At 33.5% G+C, this 20,096-nt stretch overlaps 1 protein-coding gene across 3 annotated transcripts in view; it reads left to right on the forward strand.

Annotated features, from left to right (window-relative positions):
* NKAIN2 (sodium/potassium transporting ATPase interacting 2) overlaps window positions 1-20,096 on the forward strand; it is a gene marked incomplete at both ends in the record, with an annotated part of 1,067,732 nt that overhangs the window by 557,664 nt on the left and 489,972 nt on the right. For all 3 annotated transcript variants that reach the window (XM_080700348.1, XM_080700350.1, XM_080700349.1), the window contains one exon: window positions 5,234-5,314. In XM_080700348.1, the coding sequence (XP_080556474.1) occupies window positions 5,234-5,314 (81 nt within the window). The remainder of the gene's footprint in view (window positions 1-5,233; window positions 5,315-20,096) is intronic.

The raw sequence follows: 20,096 nt of genomic DNA on the forward strand, positions 1-20,096 counted from the left end.
CCTCCTCCTCCTTTTCCTCCTCCTTCTCCTCCTCCTCCTCCTTCTTATTCTTTTGGAGCTGGGGATGTAACCCAGGGACATTCTACACCTGGGATACACTCCCAGACCTATTTTTTTATTCTTTATTTTTGAAACAGGGTCTCACTGAGTTGCAAAGGGACTCAGTAGCTGAAGCTGTTCACAAACCACAATCCTCCTGTCTCAGCCTCCCAAATGCTGGGATTACAACCATGTGCCACCATGCCTGGCTTTTTTCTTTTTCTCTTTCTTTCTTTCTTCTTGTTGATGTATGTAATGATCCATTTTGATGAAGTTTAGGGTGATAGAGGCATACATGTACACAGTACTCATTGAGCCCTCCCCTAGTTTCTGTCTTATTCCTTCCCCCTTTTCTCCTTCCCCTGCTCAGTACAGTGATTGACTTTGATAAGTTTGTGTATATACATCATGTTAATTGAGGTGTTTTTCTAGTCCTCCCTCCCATCTCCCTCAGTTAGATCTCCTTCTCTATCAATTAAGGTTCCTCCTCCTTTGTCCAGAGTCCATCTCATATTCCAATTTCTCCCTAGCTTCTGCATATTAGGGAGAACATCTGACTTTTCACTTTTTGTGACAAATAGTTTATAAGCCTTTTAGTTTTTCAGTACCTAGGCTGCCTTTCTAAATATTGCATAGCCATATATCTGAGTCTAGCCAATATCTTAACCTATCATGATTGATACCTTAATTTTTGTCTCAAGCTAATTTGATTGCACCATGAGAGCCAAAATTACAGCATGGAGCCTATGATGATTCATTAACCTTTTCAGATGAGAATTTGAACATGTAGCTGAATATTCAAGTTGAATCAGACTCTCAGATGACTTACTTGGTGGTTCCAACATTAACTCTTAAAATTTAAATTTTAAGACAGCCATGGATAGTGAGATCCTGTTTCCAAAACATAAAAATTAAAAAGGTTGGGGGTAGTAGCATAGAGGTAGAATGCCCCTGGGTTCAATATCTGGTACCACACACAAAAAAGACTGAATTTTATCAAACAAATGCATTTGTTCTCATCACAGATAATACAGCATAAGATACAAGGTTTTTAACAAGAAATTGAGGCTCAAGCAAGATTAGCTTTTAGCAGAAAACTACGAGTTAGATGATATCTAGCAAGTGTGCTACTTTTAGGCTGTCTGTCCTGAGTATTACATACTTTCCAATTATACTCAAACTGAACAATTGTCCATAATATCACATCTACTAGCTGCAGCAGCTGGAAGGAAGTTGGTACAGAGCTTTATACTCTAAATAATTATGACCAACAATTTTAAGAACTGCATGAATGATAGACTTTATTGATAAAAAATTTTCACAGGACAAATTACAAGGGAATGAAAACTCTTCATCAATATTTATACTAGTCAAAATCCAGTTGGAAGATATATGATTCAGATAAATAGTAACTACTGAAATGAGAAGAGCATATATGAAAATGAACAATAAAAGAAAATAGAAAGAAGATAGAACATAATGAGTAAAGTTAAATGGATAAAGTGAAACAAAAAAAAGCCTTACTTTTGAATAGAAGCAAATGCCAACATAACCCTGTATAGCATGAGAGTTAGTTTCCGTGGTTACTAAAGGAACCATACTATTAGATGTGATGATTCTCCTTTGTAAACCTATAATAACATGTAGGAATAATGGGCTTATCTGGTTTGTAATGAAATACAAAATAAAAAATTTAAATGTAAGTACATGCAAAAATAGAAAAGAAATATTTACTCCCTTTTTTCTGGATTTGTTTTCTGTATTATTTCATGGGGGAAAAGGATAAGAGTACAAAATTATAACTATAAATACTATAAAAAGCAACTCAAAATAAGATAAAGTGCTTTATAATATATGGTATGCTATATCATAAGTAACACAGTAATGTTTTAATGAAACCAAATGGAAAAGATTTGTTTTATAAAATGCCATTTATCTATTAATATTGGCATTAATACATTTATATACCCTTATTCTTGGGAAGAGTATGTTGAATTAAAGAGAAAAGTCTTAGTTCCAAATCCAATTAGCTGGAATAATGCTTATGTAAGTTAACATAGGAAATATAATTTTAAATATTCTAGGAGATATAACTTGAGAGATTATTGCTTTATAATTTTAATAAGAAATCATGAGTTAGCATAATAGTTATAATAAAATGACAACATATATGAGAACATAAGTATTGAGTACTTTTGGCATCCTATCATTCCATTCTACATAAGCCAATTGAGAATGCTACCACTGATAAGCTGTTTTACATTTGAAGGAACTAAAGTGTAGTGAGAACATGTGACTTAAATAGAGCCATTGAGCTAATTGGCTAATCCAGTTGTTAAGTTCCAAATTATTAATTTCTAATTGCTGTTTACTTGTAGATATCCATTACAACTCTTTTCATGAAATTATTAGTTTTAGTGATTAAAAGATGACATTTTGTGCTTGCTTTTTAACCATACCAAGAATAATTTAAATCAACATTTACATATAATGGTTAATAGTTAAATGTAAATGAGGTCTAATTAATATAGATGAAAGTTTCATATTTTTATTATATTTATATATACATCAATGTACTTAATATGCAATGTATGCTACATGAATGCAAACACTATTTTTAGCATTTCATTAGCTTAGTATGTAATTTCAGTTATGAAAGAGAAAAAGCTGTATCATTGACATTTTTTAGTGTTACATCAGGAATGTTTGATATATGTAATACAGTGTCTTTCATCAGTTCTCACCAAATATTGTATTATACTGATACAGTGGTGTTTAGTACAGAGTGTTTATTTGTTTATTTAGCTCTTCATCACAAATAAGGTTGGGAAAATGTGTCATTATCAACAAAAAACATGATCAATCACTACAATCTGCCTGATTGCTTAATTCATTTCTCTCTCTCTCTCTCTCTCTCTCTCTCTCTCTCTCTCTCTTTCCCTTCTCATTTAAATTAAATGACTGAAACCTGTAGGCACAATTTTTCTCATCCTATTACCTTTAAAGTAATACCCAGCCCTTCATTATATTTTCAAAATTAAAATCTAACTCTGCAAATTATTCAAATACCTCTAGTCCCATCCCTTACCTCAAATAGCTTCTCAAATCTCTCCCTTCTTTCATCTTTGACTATTTGGTTTGTCCTATCATGTTATGCACTACTGAATAGTGCACCTAGTTCCCTGATTTAGCAGTTAGATAAGCCAACCACATTTGGAAAATAGCTGGTGCTATTTATTATTATTTAATCTACTCATAGATCTCCCACTTCTCACACTACATAGAGGACCACTGCTCTCTCATAAACACTAGATCTAGGAGGAAAGAATGATTTCTGCTTCTAAAAATTAATAGCACTTTCTTTATGTTGCTATTCATGCATTCATTGAATTATATTTTCTGAATACTATTTTCCCAAAGTACTGTTAGGAATTTAGCAGTACGAGCATGGATTTTAAGAGATAGTTTCTCTTCTCAAGGAGATTATCATTGTGCAATGAAGAAAGTATATTAATTATTAGATATAAGAGATTTGAAATAAATTTAGGACAAGCAAAAACTATTGTAGCACTACATAAAACTCAGCCAATACCTGTTGACTATAACCCAGTAGGTGATATTTAAATTGACCTTTGAAGAAAAATAAAATATTGATAGGTGGTAAGAGGACTTCCTAAAAAAATAGAAAAAACGATTGAGGAATAAAGGAATAATGTACCAAAAGGCACAGAGGTGGGAAATAGCTTTCCACAAAGGTGGAACAGAAAGTAATCAAAGTGCCTGGAATCCAGGATGTCTGAAAAGATTAACAGAAACGTATGGCTCAAAAGGTAATATGGTTCAAGATCATGGGAGTTCTTGAACCATAAAATAATTTAAACTCATCATAAAAAAGAATGAAAGCCATGAGTATTTATCAGGAGAGTGGCACGATACCTTCTTGTCCCAAATTAAAAAAAAAAAAAAACTCACACCTGCTCTTTCCTTTGTTGACAGTAATATTCCAACATAATCTTTCCAACCTTCATTTTTTATTTGGAGTGTTTTTTTTAATCAATTCTAGTAAGCCTTACAGGATTTTTCCCCAAGATAGACCATGCACTCCTCCCATCTTCCGTTCATTTCTCAGACTATATTTCTTTTTTATTCCTTTATAATAATCATCTTTGTTCTTATTTGATTTGCATCATTTTTATTTGTGGATTGTAATTAGAAAAATGAGGTTCAGAGTGTTCACAACTGCACTTGCTGTGGTTCCCTCCAGATCTCACCCTGCGGTCTCCACTTTCTCACAGAATGTTAAAGCTAGCATTGATAACTTCATATATGTACATAGCATTATTTCTTTAATCAAGTATCCCCTTTAACCTTCCCACCACCCTTCTCAGATTCCCTTCTACTATTTTAATAGTATCATCTCTTATTTATCTAAAGTTTCTTATGTTTCCAATTTCTCTTTAATTTCCACATATGAGTAAAATATATGGCACTTCATTTTCTGGGAGAATCTATTCTCACTTAGCATAATAATCTCTAGTCCATTCATTTTCTTGCAAATGATATAATTTTGTTCTTTATGGGTGAGTAAAATCCTATTGTGTATATACCATGGTTTCTAATCCATCCATCTGTTGATTGAAGACTAGGTTGGTTCCAGAGTTTGGCCACTGTGAACTGTATGGCTATAAATATGGATATCTATGTTGATAGTAGTGAGATTAGATGATTAGGTAGGAGAGGCATGAGGGCTGACCTGAAGATGAACTGAAATAATACGGACAAAATGTTATATATTATCCTATATCAGAACATTTTTACCATCTAAAAATCTGAGTTTTCTTTTTGGTATATTTGATGTGTCTTATGGAGCATCTTTTTTTTTTTTTTACATGTTTAGAAACCAAAATTTTTCACACTTAAAATAGTAATCTGGGCCACTGCTGTTTCTTTTGTCTGAAAACCTAAAAATTATCCTTTAGAAGTCTGAAATGTAATAGCATAAGAATCCATGATAGAAAAAAAATCAACAGATAGGTAAATGTATATCTAATCCTGTTTCTTAGAAAAAAGCAATATCTAATATTTCCCACTATTTTTCTTATTTGGGTGTTTAGGAGTTCAAGTTCTATTTGAATCTTTCCCAGCTGATTCCAAACTAATCCTTTTTCTCTCTCTCTCTTTTGCTTCTCTACAGTACGCTGTCTGGCTAGTCCTCTGGGTTACGTGGAACGTGTTTGTTATCTGCTTCTATTTGGAGGCTGGGGACCTCTCAAAGGTAATTTACCATCTGATTTGCCTGAGTCATCAGTAGTGTGTTAACAAATCTCTTCCTAAGGAAGGCAGAGGTTCGCCCTGCTCTTGCTATCTAGAGGCGCATTTCATGAAGATAAATTGGAAGGTATTCTGATTTATATCTCTGCATTTCTATCATCAAAGATATGTTTGGTGTGTCGCAAAAATGTAATTTTGTACTTTTAAGCAAAACTAGTATGGAATATTGGCTATTGATTATTGTAGTGATCACAAAGTATGCATTTATAATATAAGCTGGTAAGAGATTTCTGAAGATGAATAGAATTTTTTCAGAGAGAAAAAATCTTGACGAATTTGAAATCACTTACTGTGCTAATTATTCTGCTGAACATTTTATGATTGAGCCCAAATAGTAGTGTAATAATTCAAACAATTAAATGGCTTTAACTGAGTAATTTTTTTACCATAGAGGTAATATTTATTATCTAAATGAGTAATGACTTTATTCTGCAATAGTCAAAAAAAAGACTTGATTTTTTAATTTAGATTTTTTCTACTGCACATTTGTGCGTGTGTGTATGTGTATGCATTGTTGTCATATACTTAAGGAGAATGTCTTTACTACTTAAATAGTTTATGGGTCCCTAAGACCCTCATTCTTCTTCTTTTAACATATACTTAATATAAGATAAGTCAATTGAAGTAGCTCATTTAGATTATGAGTAAATTTGAATTTTTGAGGAAATTTTAAACTTGTACTTTATACTAACTTTGGAACAGAAAATGAAAAGTATGATTTTTGTCTTTTACTCACGCCTTATTAAAGCAGAAGACCCCTGAAAAATTGCTGATAGTTTTAAAACTCAGAGATGTTCATATGCTTTAAAAGGCTAAAGGAGCCAAAACAAAAATAATAAAGGAGTACTGGGAAATACTTTTGGAAAGTGAAGAATGGTACTACACACTTAAAACCTAGCTTTTAGCAGTTTCACAGTGTACTTAGCATTTTTTATGATGTTCATTTATTATTTTACTGTGAAAAGTGACTTTATATCAAGTAGAAATAATCCCAATTTATTTTCATTCAATGTCAAAGACGAAAGATGGATTAAGTGGTGACATGATAAGAGAGAGAACCAAGTGTTCTGAGACACACTGCTTTAGGATCTGATTTTGGCAGGCCTTCACCTCATCCTGCAAAATGTGCCTTCGTGGATGTTTTTTGCAGGGTATAGCAGACTGTCCTTTCAGGAAAAGTGCTATGACAGATAAAGTGAAATTGTTCAGGCTGCTCTAGGAAGAACACAGATAAGACTGCTGCCTCAAACTCACATTTCCCCATATGTAAGAAAAAGAGAGATGCCTTCTTAGGTGCTTGAATTTCTTACCCAATTAATACATTTCTGCTGCTTTGTAATCCATTTTATTCAAAGAAATTCCACCCTGGAATGACTCTTAATGATATTTCTATTTAAAATAATTGCCTTACAATTTTAAGGCAATTATTTTAAACGGTTGAGGCATATTGGCTGAGTAAATGATTCAGCAGATCAGAGTTTGTTTAATATAAAAACATAGATGTGAGCCACACCGGTTGCACACTTACTCTAAAATTGTGCTCCGTGTTCCAGGAGGTAACTGTAGCCACAGATGCAGCAGCTTTGTGCTCCTGTGCCCTCCAACATGAGCACTAAGTCACCCTGAGGCCCATCCTGATGCATTTCAGTTCCAGAGAGTTGCAATCCACACAGCTAGGAATTCTTCTACTGCTTGCAGAAGATAATGATTATCCCTTGGCAGTGAAGCGGTTAATAATATTTCCTTTTTATTTTCATCTTATAAACCAAGGCAAAGCTCTGGTGAGCACATGAAAATTTAATAATTTCCTTTTAACAAATAATCTAGAGTAAAGCCATAAAGGGCAAAGTTAGGTAGTTGTCTGAGTTGGGTTCTTCTATCCTTTCCTGCTCAGAAGGTTTAAGAAAGGCATATTTGTACCACTTGATTCTCTAGGTGCGACTTCCTTGCGTTCTTCAGGAATGCAATGGCAGAGGAAGCAGTGGTGATTGAAAAATGTACAGACTTAAGAAAACTTGGAAATGGCACTCCTGAAGCCGCCAGTCCTTAGAGTATAGAACATAAACCACTGTTTTTCAGCCACTAAGAAAATAAGGTGTCTAACAAATAAGGTGTCTAACATAACTAAGTCTGTTAGTGTGAGGCTTAGGAAGAAGCATAAGGAATAGACTCAGGAAGGATATTCTGTGGTACTTATTCATGGGGAAGAGATATATTTATTTTCATAAAACATTCTGTTAATAGTCAACTGCTTCATAATGAATATTATCAAGAAGCAATAAAACATTAAGGCAAATTTGAGTTACTGGTTTAGATTTTAGGAGTTTGTGTTATTTTCTACAGTATCTTTTCTGCCTTTCTAATTAAACTTTTTCTCTTTATGCTTATGGGCTAAACAGATGAATCAGTTTAGCATATATATTTTGTAATGGAATGATTTAATTATAACAATACGATACATAGCACTGAACTGTCTGATATTCATATTCCGTTTTCTTCTTACTTGTAGTCATGCTGTTAATATTATCTTCCTAATATTAATAACTTATTTCTTCACTGAAAATTCTGTGAATATAAACATAATCACCAAAATTTCAATTAATATATTTCAATTATTAAGTTGTTAAGATTTAAAGAAAAACATTAGTTTTATTTTTCTTTACCAGAGAAACTGCTTTTACTAAATCATTTAAATTAACAAAATAATGGGAATATAAAATAGTACATGATGCCAACAAAAATACACATTGCATAATAATTAGTTCCAGTTACTGATATTATTTTCATTCTTAGTTTAGATATTAGTAATGAGGTATTTTAATACAATTTCTAAGAAAACCAAGATGAATTTTGTCTATAGACCAAATGTCTGTTGATTTGTTGATAATTGCCTTTTAGCATTAAATATGAGATGAGCTTTTGGACTATGAGTTTTAAGAATTCCTCATATAAATAATCATATTATTTTTGGAAGGTTTGATTCTCTTGATCATTCATTGAATAAAAAAAAAAGTGGAAACTAACCCCAGCCATAACCGCATTGAGTAATTCTAAAAAGAGGAAAGATATGTCATTGGTTTTGTAGTAATTTTTAACTTCAAAGTACATAATAGAGGGAAAACCTTTAATATAGTAATTTATCTACTACGTACATTGCCTGAGAAGATGAAATGTATGGAATAAATTTTTTCAATTTTAATATGCAAACAAAAACTTACGAATCTTCTGAATATATGCAGGAAAAATTATTTTACTGGATGTAACGACGTTGTAAGTTACTCAGGTTGAAATTATGTTCTAACGCATTTCTTCCTCAAATGACTATTTTAAGATTTCAGGTTCTAGTTTGGTAAAGTATGGAGTACTATTAGTGGATGAAGTACTTTTTTAAATAAATAAAACAATAAATATATAGACCCCAAGGGATTATTTTACAGTTATAAGAGCTGAATTGGTTTTTATTTAACCTTGTGAGACTAGGGACACAGGTACATATCTCTCAGGTTTCATTATACATGGAAAACTTGTCTAGTTAAAGATAACCAAAAGCAATTAATTTTACATGGTGATGTGCATATTTCAGAATGAACACTTTTGAAATCAAATTCTAGGAAACTGCCTTTAACTTATTTTTAAAGTTTGATACATAAAGAACCATATAAGAATATGGTCTGTTTAAGCTTTGGAGAATAAAATTACTCTCTTGTGAATGTAAGAGACAAACGTGTCATACACTGCAAGCTATACAGAACAAAGTCTCAAAACCAGATACAAGTGCTATGTGAAATAATGTGCTATTGTAATATTCTCAGTTTTTTTAGAGCAAAATGAATTATTCATTCAGAGAGATAGCTGATATTAGGGTATTTTCTGCTCAGTGAAATCAATATTTATATTGCTCTTGTGTCTTTATGTGTGAAAAGGTGGTATGGAGAAAAATCTGTTATAATCAATTTTTATTTGAATTAATATTTTTAAAAAATTAATACCTATACAATTACTAATAAAAATAGTAATAATGATACTAAACAAATATCAATATGACAAAATGTTGTATTCATATTTCTTATTTTGCTTTCCTTTGTGAAATTGTGTAGAATAAGAAAACTATTGCTAACTCAACTAGGAAAGTTTTGACTTCTGTCTACCCAAGTAGATTTAGCCTTAGAGTGCAGAGTAAAATGCTCTACACTTAGTAAGAAGTAAATATAATTCCATTTAAGAATTAAATATAATTTCCTAAATCTAGAAATGAACCATTTTATTTTGGTTTGATCAACCACGACCTCTTTCCCCTTAGTTTTTAAATTAGTTTTTGAAGTAAAGAGCTTATTTTATCATTTATTCAATTTCCCTCTCCTTTGTTTTACTTTTGTTCTTCCTTGGAATAACCTTACAGTGAGCAAGAGGGTTCTGTCTACATTTCTTTCAGTTGCAAATTCTATCACCTATAATAATTTAAAGGATCAACTTACACATATATGTCCTCCAGATTTATATCTTGAGTTCTGACCTTGTTGTTACATTCAAGCCTCACACCTCCAACTTTCTACTGGTGTCATGTCAATTCCATTGTCACCTTAAATTCAACATGTCTAAAAGAATATATCATTATTCCCAAAGAATGCAACTTCCTGAATTCATTTTTTTAATAATGGAAGAAAAAAGGATAAAAAGCAGTATTCACTTTGAAAAAAATAAATAGAAAAGGTAAACATATTTTAGATTAACCATGGGATAATATACATGGTGTGTGTGTGTGTGTGTGTGTGTGTGTGTGTGTGTGTGTGTGTGTTTGTGGTAAACTTCAGACATCAACAAGCTGAAAACCGCAGGGATCTGCTGAAGGAATGACTACTTTGGAAGGTGTTCTCCAAAGAGATGATCTGACCTTTAAAGAAAATGCTGTCCCCGGAGGCGTTCGTGGATTCTGGATGGGGTGGGAGGCTTGGAGTTCAGGCTTTGAACTTGTAGAATGTTATTTCTGGGGAATTTATAAATCAGCATAGCTTAGAGGGAGGTAGACTCAAACATATGGACAGTTTTTCTCTTAGGGCATTTGGTGAATTCTGTACCAGGCTAAAAATATGAAGGAAGGCTTAAAAAATACAGAAAAAAATGTTGGCAGTCTTGCAAAATAAGTTTGAAGATAAGGGAGGAACTGTACAGAATAAATTAGATTTATAGTTGAAATAACTGGAGAGTTAGCCAAAGACAAACTAAATATAGATCGAATAATACTTGGGCTAAAGTCTGGATTGAAGTAAGCTGATTAACCATAGTTTTATCTGCCTAGTTAAAGAAAGGGAAAACATTTCACAGGAAAGAGCGTTATATCAGCTTCTCATGGTGGACATGTGTGATACTAGACAGTTTAAAATAGTTATACATGCCAAAAGAAAGAAGAAAAACAACAGGCAATTGAAATATACCAATTGATAATTGAGATATTTTAATTACCTAACAGGGGCTTAATACATTAAAAAGAATATAGAAGAACAAAGATTGTGGAGTGAAAGATGAATTTATTCTCAGAGAATTGGAATTTGTGTGAAGAGTCAAATGGAAATCTGGAACAAAAATCATATCTAAAAGTAAGAACTCACTAGGTGAGTTTAATAGTAGATTTAAAACAGTAAGACAAGATTTTGAACTTGAAAATGGACTGAGAAAATACCTAAATTGGCCAGGGTGGTGGCCCACGCTTGTAATCCCCGCGCTTGGGAAGCAGAGACAGGAGGATCACGCTGGTTCTGAGCCAGTCTCGCTGGTTTAAGAAACCCTGTTTCCAAGTTAAAAAAAATATAAAATAGGTCTGGGAGTGTAGCCCGGCAGTAGAAGGGCTTCCAGGAACCCCAGCACCACCAAAAAAAAGAAAAAAAAAAACAGAAAGAAAGAAAGAAAATACCTAAATTGAAGCACAGAGATTAAAGAAACATATACACAAAGAATTTAAAAAGTAATATAAAGGATTTCAGAATCACATGTGGCATGTGAAAATGTCAAAATACAAATAATTAAATTCCCAAAAGAGAGGAAAGAAAATTGGAGACAAGCAATATCTAATGTGAGTACAGAAAAGAATTTTCCAAAACTGAATCGATCAATCAACAAACACAAGATTATTCTCTTCCTTCAACAGAATAAATATCAAGAGACTACATCCAGGTGTTACTGAATAGGACTGTTGAAAACCAAAGATAAAATCTTAAAAGCCACTGAAGATACTGTTGTGTTTAAAGAAACAGAAGGGGAAGTTGATGGTTCAGCAGAAAGGATGTATCCAGAAGGCAATTGAGTGACACTTTTAAAGTTCTCTAAAATTGCCAACCTACAATTCTACACACAAGTAATGCAATATAAAATTAGAGGTAAATAAAAGCATTTTCAGACAAAAAGAACAAAGATAACATTACCAGAAAACCTGTGCTGGAGCCGGACGTGGTGGCGCACGCTTATAATCCCCGCGCTTGGGAGGCGGAGACAGGAGGATCGCGCAGGTTCGTAGCCAGCCATGCTGGTTTAAGAGACCCTGTTTCAAAATATAAAATAGGTCTGGGAGTGTAGCCCGGAGGTAGAAGGGCTTCCAGGAACCCAGTACCACCAAAAAAAAAAAAAAAAAAAAAAAAAAGAAAGAGAACCTGCGCTGGAATAAATAGTAAGGTGAGTTCTTCAGGAAGAAGAGGGGGAAATATCTTAAGGAGAAACAAAGAAAAAAAATAACAGAAAGAATAGTGATATGGATAAACATAAGACAATAGCAGTGAAATCTTTTGGGATTTAAATATATTTGCAGCTGAATGTATGACAAAAGATAAAAAGAGTTAATATGTTCTAAGATTAAATTAAAAACCTGAAGAGTCTTTTATCCGTTAAAGAAATTTAATAATTACTCAAAACCTTTTTTGACAGAAAAAAATTAAAAACACTCTATGTCCACATGCTTTCATTGGTAAATTCTTAAAAAAAAGTTACTTGAGAGTGTAATACTAACATTACACAATTAATGGATAAATAGAAAATGCCATGTATTTCATCTTATGTTGTCAGCATCAGCTTGCTTATTGGGCATAGGTTTGTTTGCCAAATGCCCTACATATTGCAGAATCAAGATACAATAATAAAAATAACAAAATATATTGGAGGTCTACTCATAACTCTATATAGATTTTTATGATATTTTTGCTGTATTATATTATTTACTTACATTTTGTTCTTCCCTACTCAACTTCAATTTCCTAAAAGGCTCTATGCCATTACCATCATTCAGGAGAATGTTTGCCACTGATCTCTCACAGGACCATGAGGAATTACAGGATCAATTAGAACATTTTAATTGTTTATAAATAAGCCCACTTGATGCACCATAAAACAAATTCAACCAGTTGCTCTCATCAATATATTTTAATTATTTGTTTGCTTAACTGTCCCTTCTTGAATATAGAGATCATGTTTTATTCTTTCCCTAAGACCCAAATGCTTGGCATACTAATAATAATAATAATAATAATAATAATAATAATAATTATTATTATTATTATTATTATTATTCTCATTAGAAAGAAACCAAATGGTAATGACTGAGTTTTAGTAATTGTCTAGATCCACAAATATAGCTTCTGGGGCTTTCCCTTCCACTCTACCATTGCAGGATAATGGAATCTAGACCAACTGTGTTTGGTCTAGCACTCTGTAATGGTAACAAGAACAAGAAGAGCCGGAGCCGTCATGGATTAGGCTTCCTAGAATCATGCTTTCCAAAAACTCATAATCATGTGGCTTTCCTGGAGATATTTTTCAAGTTGAAATTCTGATTCCTTTAGAGTGATGCCTTTGTTATTCATCCCTGACAAAATTATACCTATTGACATGCTTATCTATCAAATATACTTGAGTCTTAAGTATTAGATTACTAAGAGCTTTCATACAAGGCCCAAGGACAGTTCTTGATTTCTGGCCATCTTTTAAAGCAGGGATCTTAACACAGTACTTGACATTTGTGCATAAACAAACATACTAAACAACATAATCTCCCCACTGGAAAAAAAGAAAATCTAATGGCATCTATGGTTTCTACACTCTAGTAAATTAACTGCTTTATTTTTAAATTTCTTATTTTGATATCTTTCCTTCCTGTTAATATTTCCTCTAAGTGTTCCAGTGGGTATCAAGAATCCTATTCTTCTTTTCATAGGGCTTAAAAGTGTCTTGAAAGCCACATGTGGTGGCGCACGCTTGTAATCCTAGCACTTGGGAGGCTGAGAAAGGAAGATCACACAGGTTTGAAGCCAGCCTCAGCTACTTAGTGAGGCTCTCAGCAACTTAGTGAGACCCTGTTTCCAAATAAAGTATAAATAGGACTGGAAGTATAGCCCAGAGGTAGAAAAGCCCCTGGGTTCTACCCCCAGAACCACACACACAAAAAAGAAAAAGTGTCTTGAGTGTTTAAAGTGGGAGGCCTTTCATTTATGAGTTTTCATGAGCTTTAGCCAAGTCATGAGCATGAACTAGCATTGTTGCTAGAGAATGACTTACAGACACCATGCATGTAAAATATTAGTAGAAGGTCCTCCTAGAGAGCACTGTGAACGGTCAGCCTGAGCTTCTGCATGGAATAACTGAGTGGCCTCCAGACCTGACTCCCAGGAATCATCACACCCCTGGCAAGGCTCATTGTGCAGCTACAGAACGTTGACTCAGGTGTTGCAAGCAGAGCTCCCAGTTCAAGGGCACATTCTATCTCACTGCTGCACTTCCTCTGGTTCTGTTCTTTCTAAGAATGACCTTGAATGGATTGAACTCTGCTTTCCAATCAGTTATTTCCAATCAGTTATTAAAAAGCAAAGTACGTACATTTTTTTCTACCCGAACTTTCTTTCTAAGTAACTTTTTATCTCTCTTATAAATCAAAAGATTTAATTTCAAAGCTATCATTTCTGATGTGGACTTTGAAAGTTTGTTTTGGAAAAAGGAGGAGAAAGAAAAGAAAGAAAGAGAAAGAGAGAGAGAAAGAAAGAAAGAAAGAAAGAAAGAAAGAAAGAAAGAAAGAAAGAAGAGAACTATTTCTTTTTGCATTCCCACTAAAACAAGACTATCTTTGAAGCAATGAGGATGTCACTAGAAAAGTTTATAGATGGTAAGTATGAAAAAAATGAAAGTACAGACATTAGTATTCTAGTATATTCCCTACAGGAAATAAAAATCCAGAAACATAAATAATTTTCATAAGTGATGATTATTCCAAAATAGTAATTTTTATTCTATGCTCAATTCTAAATAGCTGTTTTTATATGTTTATTATGTGCAGAGCCATCTAAAATTGTAAGAATACATTTGCATTAAGAGTTCCATGGCTTTACATTTAGAAATATGCAAATTTTTCAAAGATTTGAAAACCAAGTTTTTTAAAACCTGAGAATAGCTAGTCTAGATTAGATTATGTCCTATTAAGTGGGCCTTTAGATCCTGAAGTAGTTTCAGAATTTACCTTAGTATAATGTTTGGTTCAGCATGGACCACACTAGACCCTAGTCTGCTCTCAGTTGGTGCCAAAGTCTCTGTTTCTGGCCTTATCAGCATCTCACTCTTTATAAACCATCACCCAAACATGACCCCTGGAACTCATGAGCAAAACTAATTGGGATTGGCAGTTGTCAAATTCGCTTTAGAGCACAGAACGTCAGTGTCTTTGCTTGCAGATTAACCCGGGGACAGCTGATGCTTTGATGAACTGGGAGAAATTATATAAAAATGCAGCATAAGGGATAGTAAACTAGATCATTTTTCCTGCTTCTTTCATCCAGAGTTGTTTGCAAAGAAAGAGTAAATAAGAGGACAATCTTCCTTTCTTTTCCTTTGGTAACAAACCTACTCTTTTTTGTTCTGTACTTAAAATTTACATTTAAAATGCATTTGAACCTTTGGATTAATAGTTTAGAGCACTATAGGTAACCAGGGAGTGATGCTTAGTAAGTAGTATGTTATTAGACGAAAAGAAATACAAAGAAAATGAGACTATTTTACTCTCCTGATTGAGAATTGAATTAATAAATTTTGAAATATTTAAGTTGCTTTAAGTTTCAACATAGCACTTAAAGTGCTACAGTCGCTCCTACTCTTTAAAGATTACATTTTAAAATTTTAATAAAGGAAAATGTGTACAGAGCCTGTTACAATCAGAAAAGAAGCTTAGAAGGGAAAAGAGGAGGCTGACTCACTAATAAACAGCCATTTATGGAATATAATTAGTTTTTTTTTTCTCTTTTCTTTTATTAGTGCTTGTAACCTGCCAGAGGAATGAGTCTAATGGTAATTGTAGTACTCCAGGGTTTTCACACTCATAGGTGTAATATATAAAACTGAAGTAATTAGGAGATATTTCAAGAAATGTCATCTTTCTCATCATAGAAAAACTAGGCATTTTGTAGCAAAGTAGCTGCATTGATACCATAGGGAGACACTGTTCTTTTACTCTGATGAAAAAATCTCTAGTGACAGGTCTTCAAATCTTGTATTTGAATCACAAGTGAGAATGAGTTTGGTGCTCTCAATTAGTCCCAAGTGGGGAACCAATATCACACAATTTGACACATTCTGCAATCGCTCCCAAAAAGATCTGAAGCTATCTAGGCACTCTGAAGGGTTGTGACCCTCCTGGGAGTAGCCCCTGGTACAGGAAATCATCAGGCGACTGCAGAATAGATGGACTCAAGCTTTTGCACTACGATTTTATGAGTACAATTAATCCATTAAGCATTCTTTACACCCAGACCCCCCACTACTTACTTTTTAACGCATTTATAGCCTAACTGTGGCATCATAGCGTGTTGTATAATGAGTTCAATTCTTCTTGTCTTTTTGCTTCCTGTTTCCTTCTTCTGGATGAAAAAAAAAAGATAGCTGAGTTTAATTTGCAAAATAGCCAAATAATTAGTTGTATTGAGATGTTTTTCTCTTTACGTTATCCCTCCAAAACATTTAAAGCTAGAAGCATCATTTTGAACACAAAGTGAGTTGAATGTTAACTAATAGAAATAATAGATGTAAAATATACAGTGTAAGACAACATAAAGTATTACTTCTTATAGAATCACGAGAAAACTGTGGTACTGTAGTCTTCTAACTCTGGAAAGATATACTTTCTTTGTTTGTGACTAATTCCACTTTTTTAGATTGCAAGTTCCAGCAGCTTTACAGTTTTTTTTAAAAGATAGGTGTAATACACACATACATACACATGCACATACATACTATAAATGTGATTTATAAGGGTTGTAAAGTTTTTCAGATTTAGATCACTTTCTTGGTTGTGCATTTTATCTTCTGAGTAATGCTGTTCTCTTGAGTATTGCACAATATCAAAATCTCTACAGAGGCACAAGTGACATGATCCAATTTGGAAAACATCAAACAGGTAAGCTAAAATGCAAATGAAACAAATCCTAGTATTCTCTGAAAATTATGAAACAATCTAAAGATACATGAAGATAGAACAAGGAAAAGAGTAAAATAATTATGTATTTAGAAGTAAGGAGAATATGGAACAGTTTTGATGATAAATTTGTTGGCCTTTCAAAAAGCTCTCATGACAAAACAATGTAAATAATTATATAAGGTATTACTGATGGAAGAAATTTGGCTTCAGCTTAATATTATTAGAGATATTTTATAAATGAAATTATTATTTTATCATATTTTTGGCCAAATTTCAAAGTTTCATCCTCTTAAGATGTGTTAAAAGCAGAAAAATAACACAAAGAGACACTTTGAGCAGGCTGTGCAAGCTCTCTGTCTGTGACATCTATCGCCCTTCAGATCTCCAGGGTCTGTTCGATCGCATTTATTTTTCCTGAAGCTGTCCACTCATTTGAAAAGGTTGCCCTTCCAAGAGAGGGGAAAGCCAGTCTGAAATTCACTAGGATTAGCGTCTTCAGGATTTTCTAATGATTTTGTTGTTGCTTGTCTTAATTGATAAATTGTCTTTAAAAAGAAGATTCTCAAGTTTATTTCTTGTGGAGATGTTCTCTTTAGGAAAATATACTTACACATTTTTTTAAATACTGGAAAAAAATTCTAAACTGAATATAAACAATTCACTATATGATGATTGTACATTCAACCTTTCTGTATATTCAGAGGATAACCTTTATATCTAAATAATTGACAAATAATATGCCATATTTCTAGTTCTTATTCATTATTTTTATCACTGTACATTATTAATGTGCTTTGTTTAGGATCTGAGAAATATGTCTTTATTAAAAATATTTAAACATTTTGGTCCTACACTTAATGAACTTAAACAATGTAAAAAAGCTCCAAATTTTTCTGAGCTTTATCAACATGTATGGAGTTAAAACACTATTTGCACGCATGCATGTGTGTGTGTGTAGTGCTGGGGATTGAACCCATGTCTCACACGTGCTGGTTAAGTACTTTACCACCACTGAGCCATATATCCAGCCCTGGACATTATTCTAAGTATAATAAAACATAAAATACTTCAATGTATAAGCATGATATGATCCAGTTTATGTCTATAAAATATCACTATGACTGATATTGAAATATTTTATGGTGGAGGAAAGAATCACAAGAGAAAAAGCAGTTTTATAATGTTTAAATTAGATGCCTTTGGCTTGAATTGAGAAGGTAGCAGGAGAGGTATTAAAAAGTGTATACATCAATGTCATGTAACATTATATCTCGTATACTCAATATTGCATGAGGGTAATGCAGCAGAATTAGTCTTGAATGCAAGTGTAGGAAGGGAATGAACAAGATTGACTTCTAGTCTTGTGGTCTGACCTGTTATAATTTGGTGTTTCCATTTTGTTGAGATGGGGAAAACAGGGAGCAAATTTAGAAACAGGAGTATGCGTGCAGAGTCAGTTGCTCTCTTTTGTTGACATAATGTCTGAGTTCTCCATTAGATATACCAGACAGTATTGCTAATTAGACTATACGACATGTCAGGCTTCGATTTAAGAGGTTTTAAATAGTAGATATAAATTTAAATCACTAGTGTATAAATGAAATATTAAGACCCACAGAAGAATTAAATTCCTTAGGGAACAACATAGAAAAAGAAAGAGTATAAGGACTATATATACTTGGAATTTCTCCAATGTCTCAAGGACTGAAGAGGATCTAGAAAAGGAGACCAAAAAGGAGCGCCCCACTAGTAGGAAGAAAGCCTGGAAATGTGTATCCTAAAGGATACATTTGAGGAGTTTGGTTAAGAAAAAACTTAAGATAAAAGGAGGATAAAGCTGGGTGTGGTGGCGCACGCTTGTAATCCCGCGCTTGAGAGGCAGAGACAGGAGGATCGCGCAGGTTGAAAGCCAGCCGCGTGCGCTGGCTTAGGAGACCCTGTTTCCAAATAAAAATGTAAAAATAGGTCTGGGAGTGTAGCCCGGAGTTAGAAGGGCTTACAGGAACCCCAGTACCATCAAAAAAAAAAAAAAGGAGGATAAAATGTGACTTTGAATATTTAATAGTGGATATTAAGCATGGCAAAGTAGAACTTATTGCCCACCTTGATAAAAGTAGTTTTGGTGAAGAAAACGTAAAGAAGGCTTTAATAATGAGGTGAGAAAAAAGACTAAAGACAGTGAGTAAAGTCAGGTTTTTAACGGAGTGTTGGCATGAAAAGCAGAAAAATAGGACTGTAAGAAAAGAGAATTAGGGGAGTCGAGGGAGGGTTTATCTTTTGTTTTTACAGTATGCCATCTGTATCCAGGGTTCCTCATCTGCAGATTCAACAATCCATGTATCCAAAAGTATTTAAAAAAATTAGTACTGAGCATGTACAGATTTTTTTCTTATCATTATTCTCTGAGTAATACAGTATAACAACAATCTATGTAAAATTTACTTTATTAGGTATTATAAATAAGCTAGTGCCAGGAGTGGTGACGCACACTTGTAATCCTAGCATTCAGGAAGCATAGATGAGAGGATTGTGGTTCGCTGACAGTCTCGGCTACTACTTAGTGAGGCCCTTGCAACTCAATGAGAACCCGTTTTAAACATAAAAAGGGCTAAAAAATAGAGCTGGGGGTGTAGCTCAAAGGTAGAATGCCCCTGGGTTCCATCCCCAGTAGCACAAAAAAAAAAAAAATGATGATGATCTAGAGATGATTCAGGTGTATGGGAAAATGTGTCTTGGTTACATGCAAATATGCCATTTTAGATAAGGAATTTTATTATGAGTAGATTTACTATCTACAGGGGGCCTGGAACCAATTCCCCTTAGAAACCAAAGGGAAAAACATTATTTTGTTTGTGTGCTGATAGAAACTAGGCAGAGGTAAAAACTGATGATGTCAGAGCAAAGTTCTTGGGAAGCTAAGATGGAAATAGCATTGACATAGAGGGTTTTCCCTCAGGGAAGGACAGGGACAGGTGATCCAGCAAACGGAGAAAATATAGAGATGATGTGTAGATGCTGGCAGTGTGGTGAGTTTGGGGTTGAATCAAAAAGGAAAGAAACTCTTTTAAATGTCTCTGTATAGTTCAGTTAAAGAAAGGTCAAGGTCATCAAGTTGACTGCGAAAGGAGTTTGGAGTTAGGGATTTGAGAAAACAGGGAAAATATACATAAATGGAGTAACCCATGAGAATGTACTTACCATTGATTGTCTAATGATAGTGACTGATTTTTGAAGCCAGCAACATGGTTACCCAGTGATACTAGGATCTGTGAAACTCATAGAGGCTGAAAGG

Source organism: Muscardinus avellanarius, assembly GCF_963383645.1.
Source record: "Muscardinus avellanarius genome assembly, chromosome: 8".
In the NCBI taxonomy this organism is placed as follows: Eukaryota; Metazoa; Chordata; class Mammalia; order Rodentia; family Gliridae; genus Muscardinus; species Muscardinus avellanarius.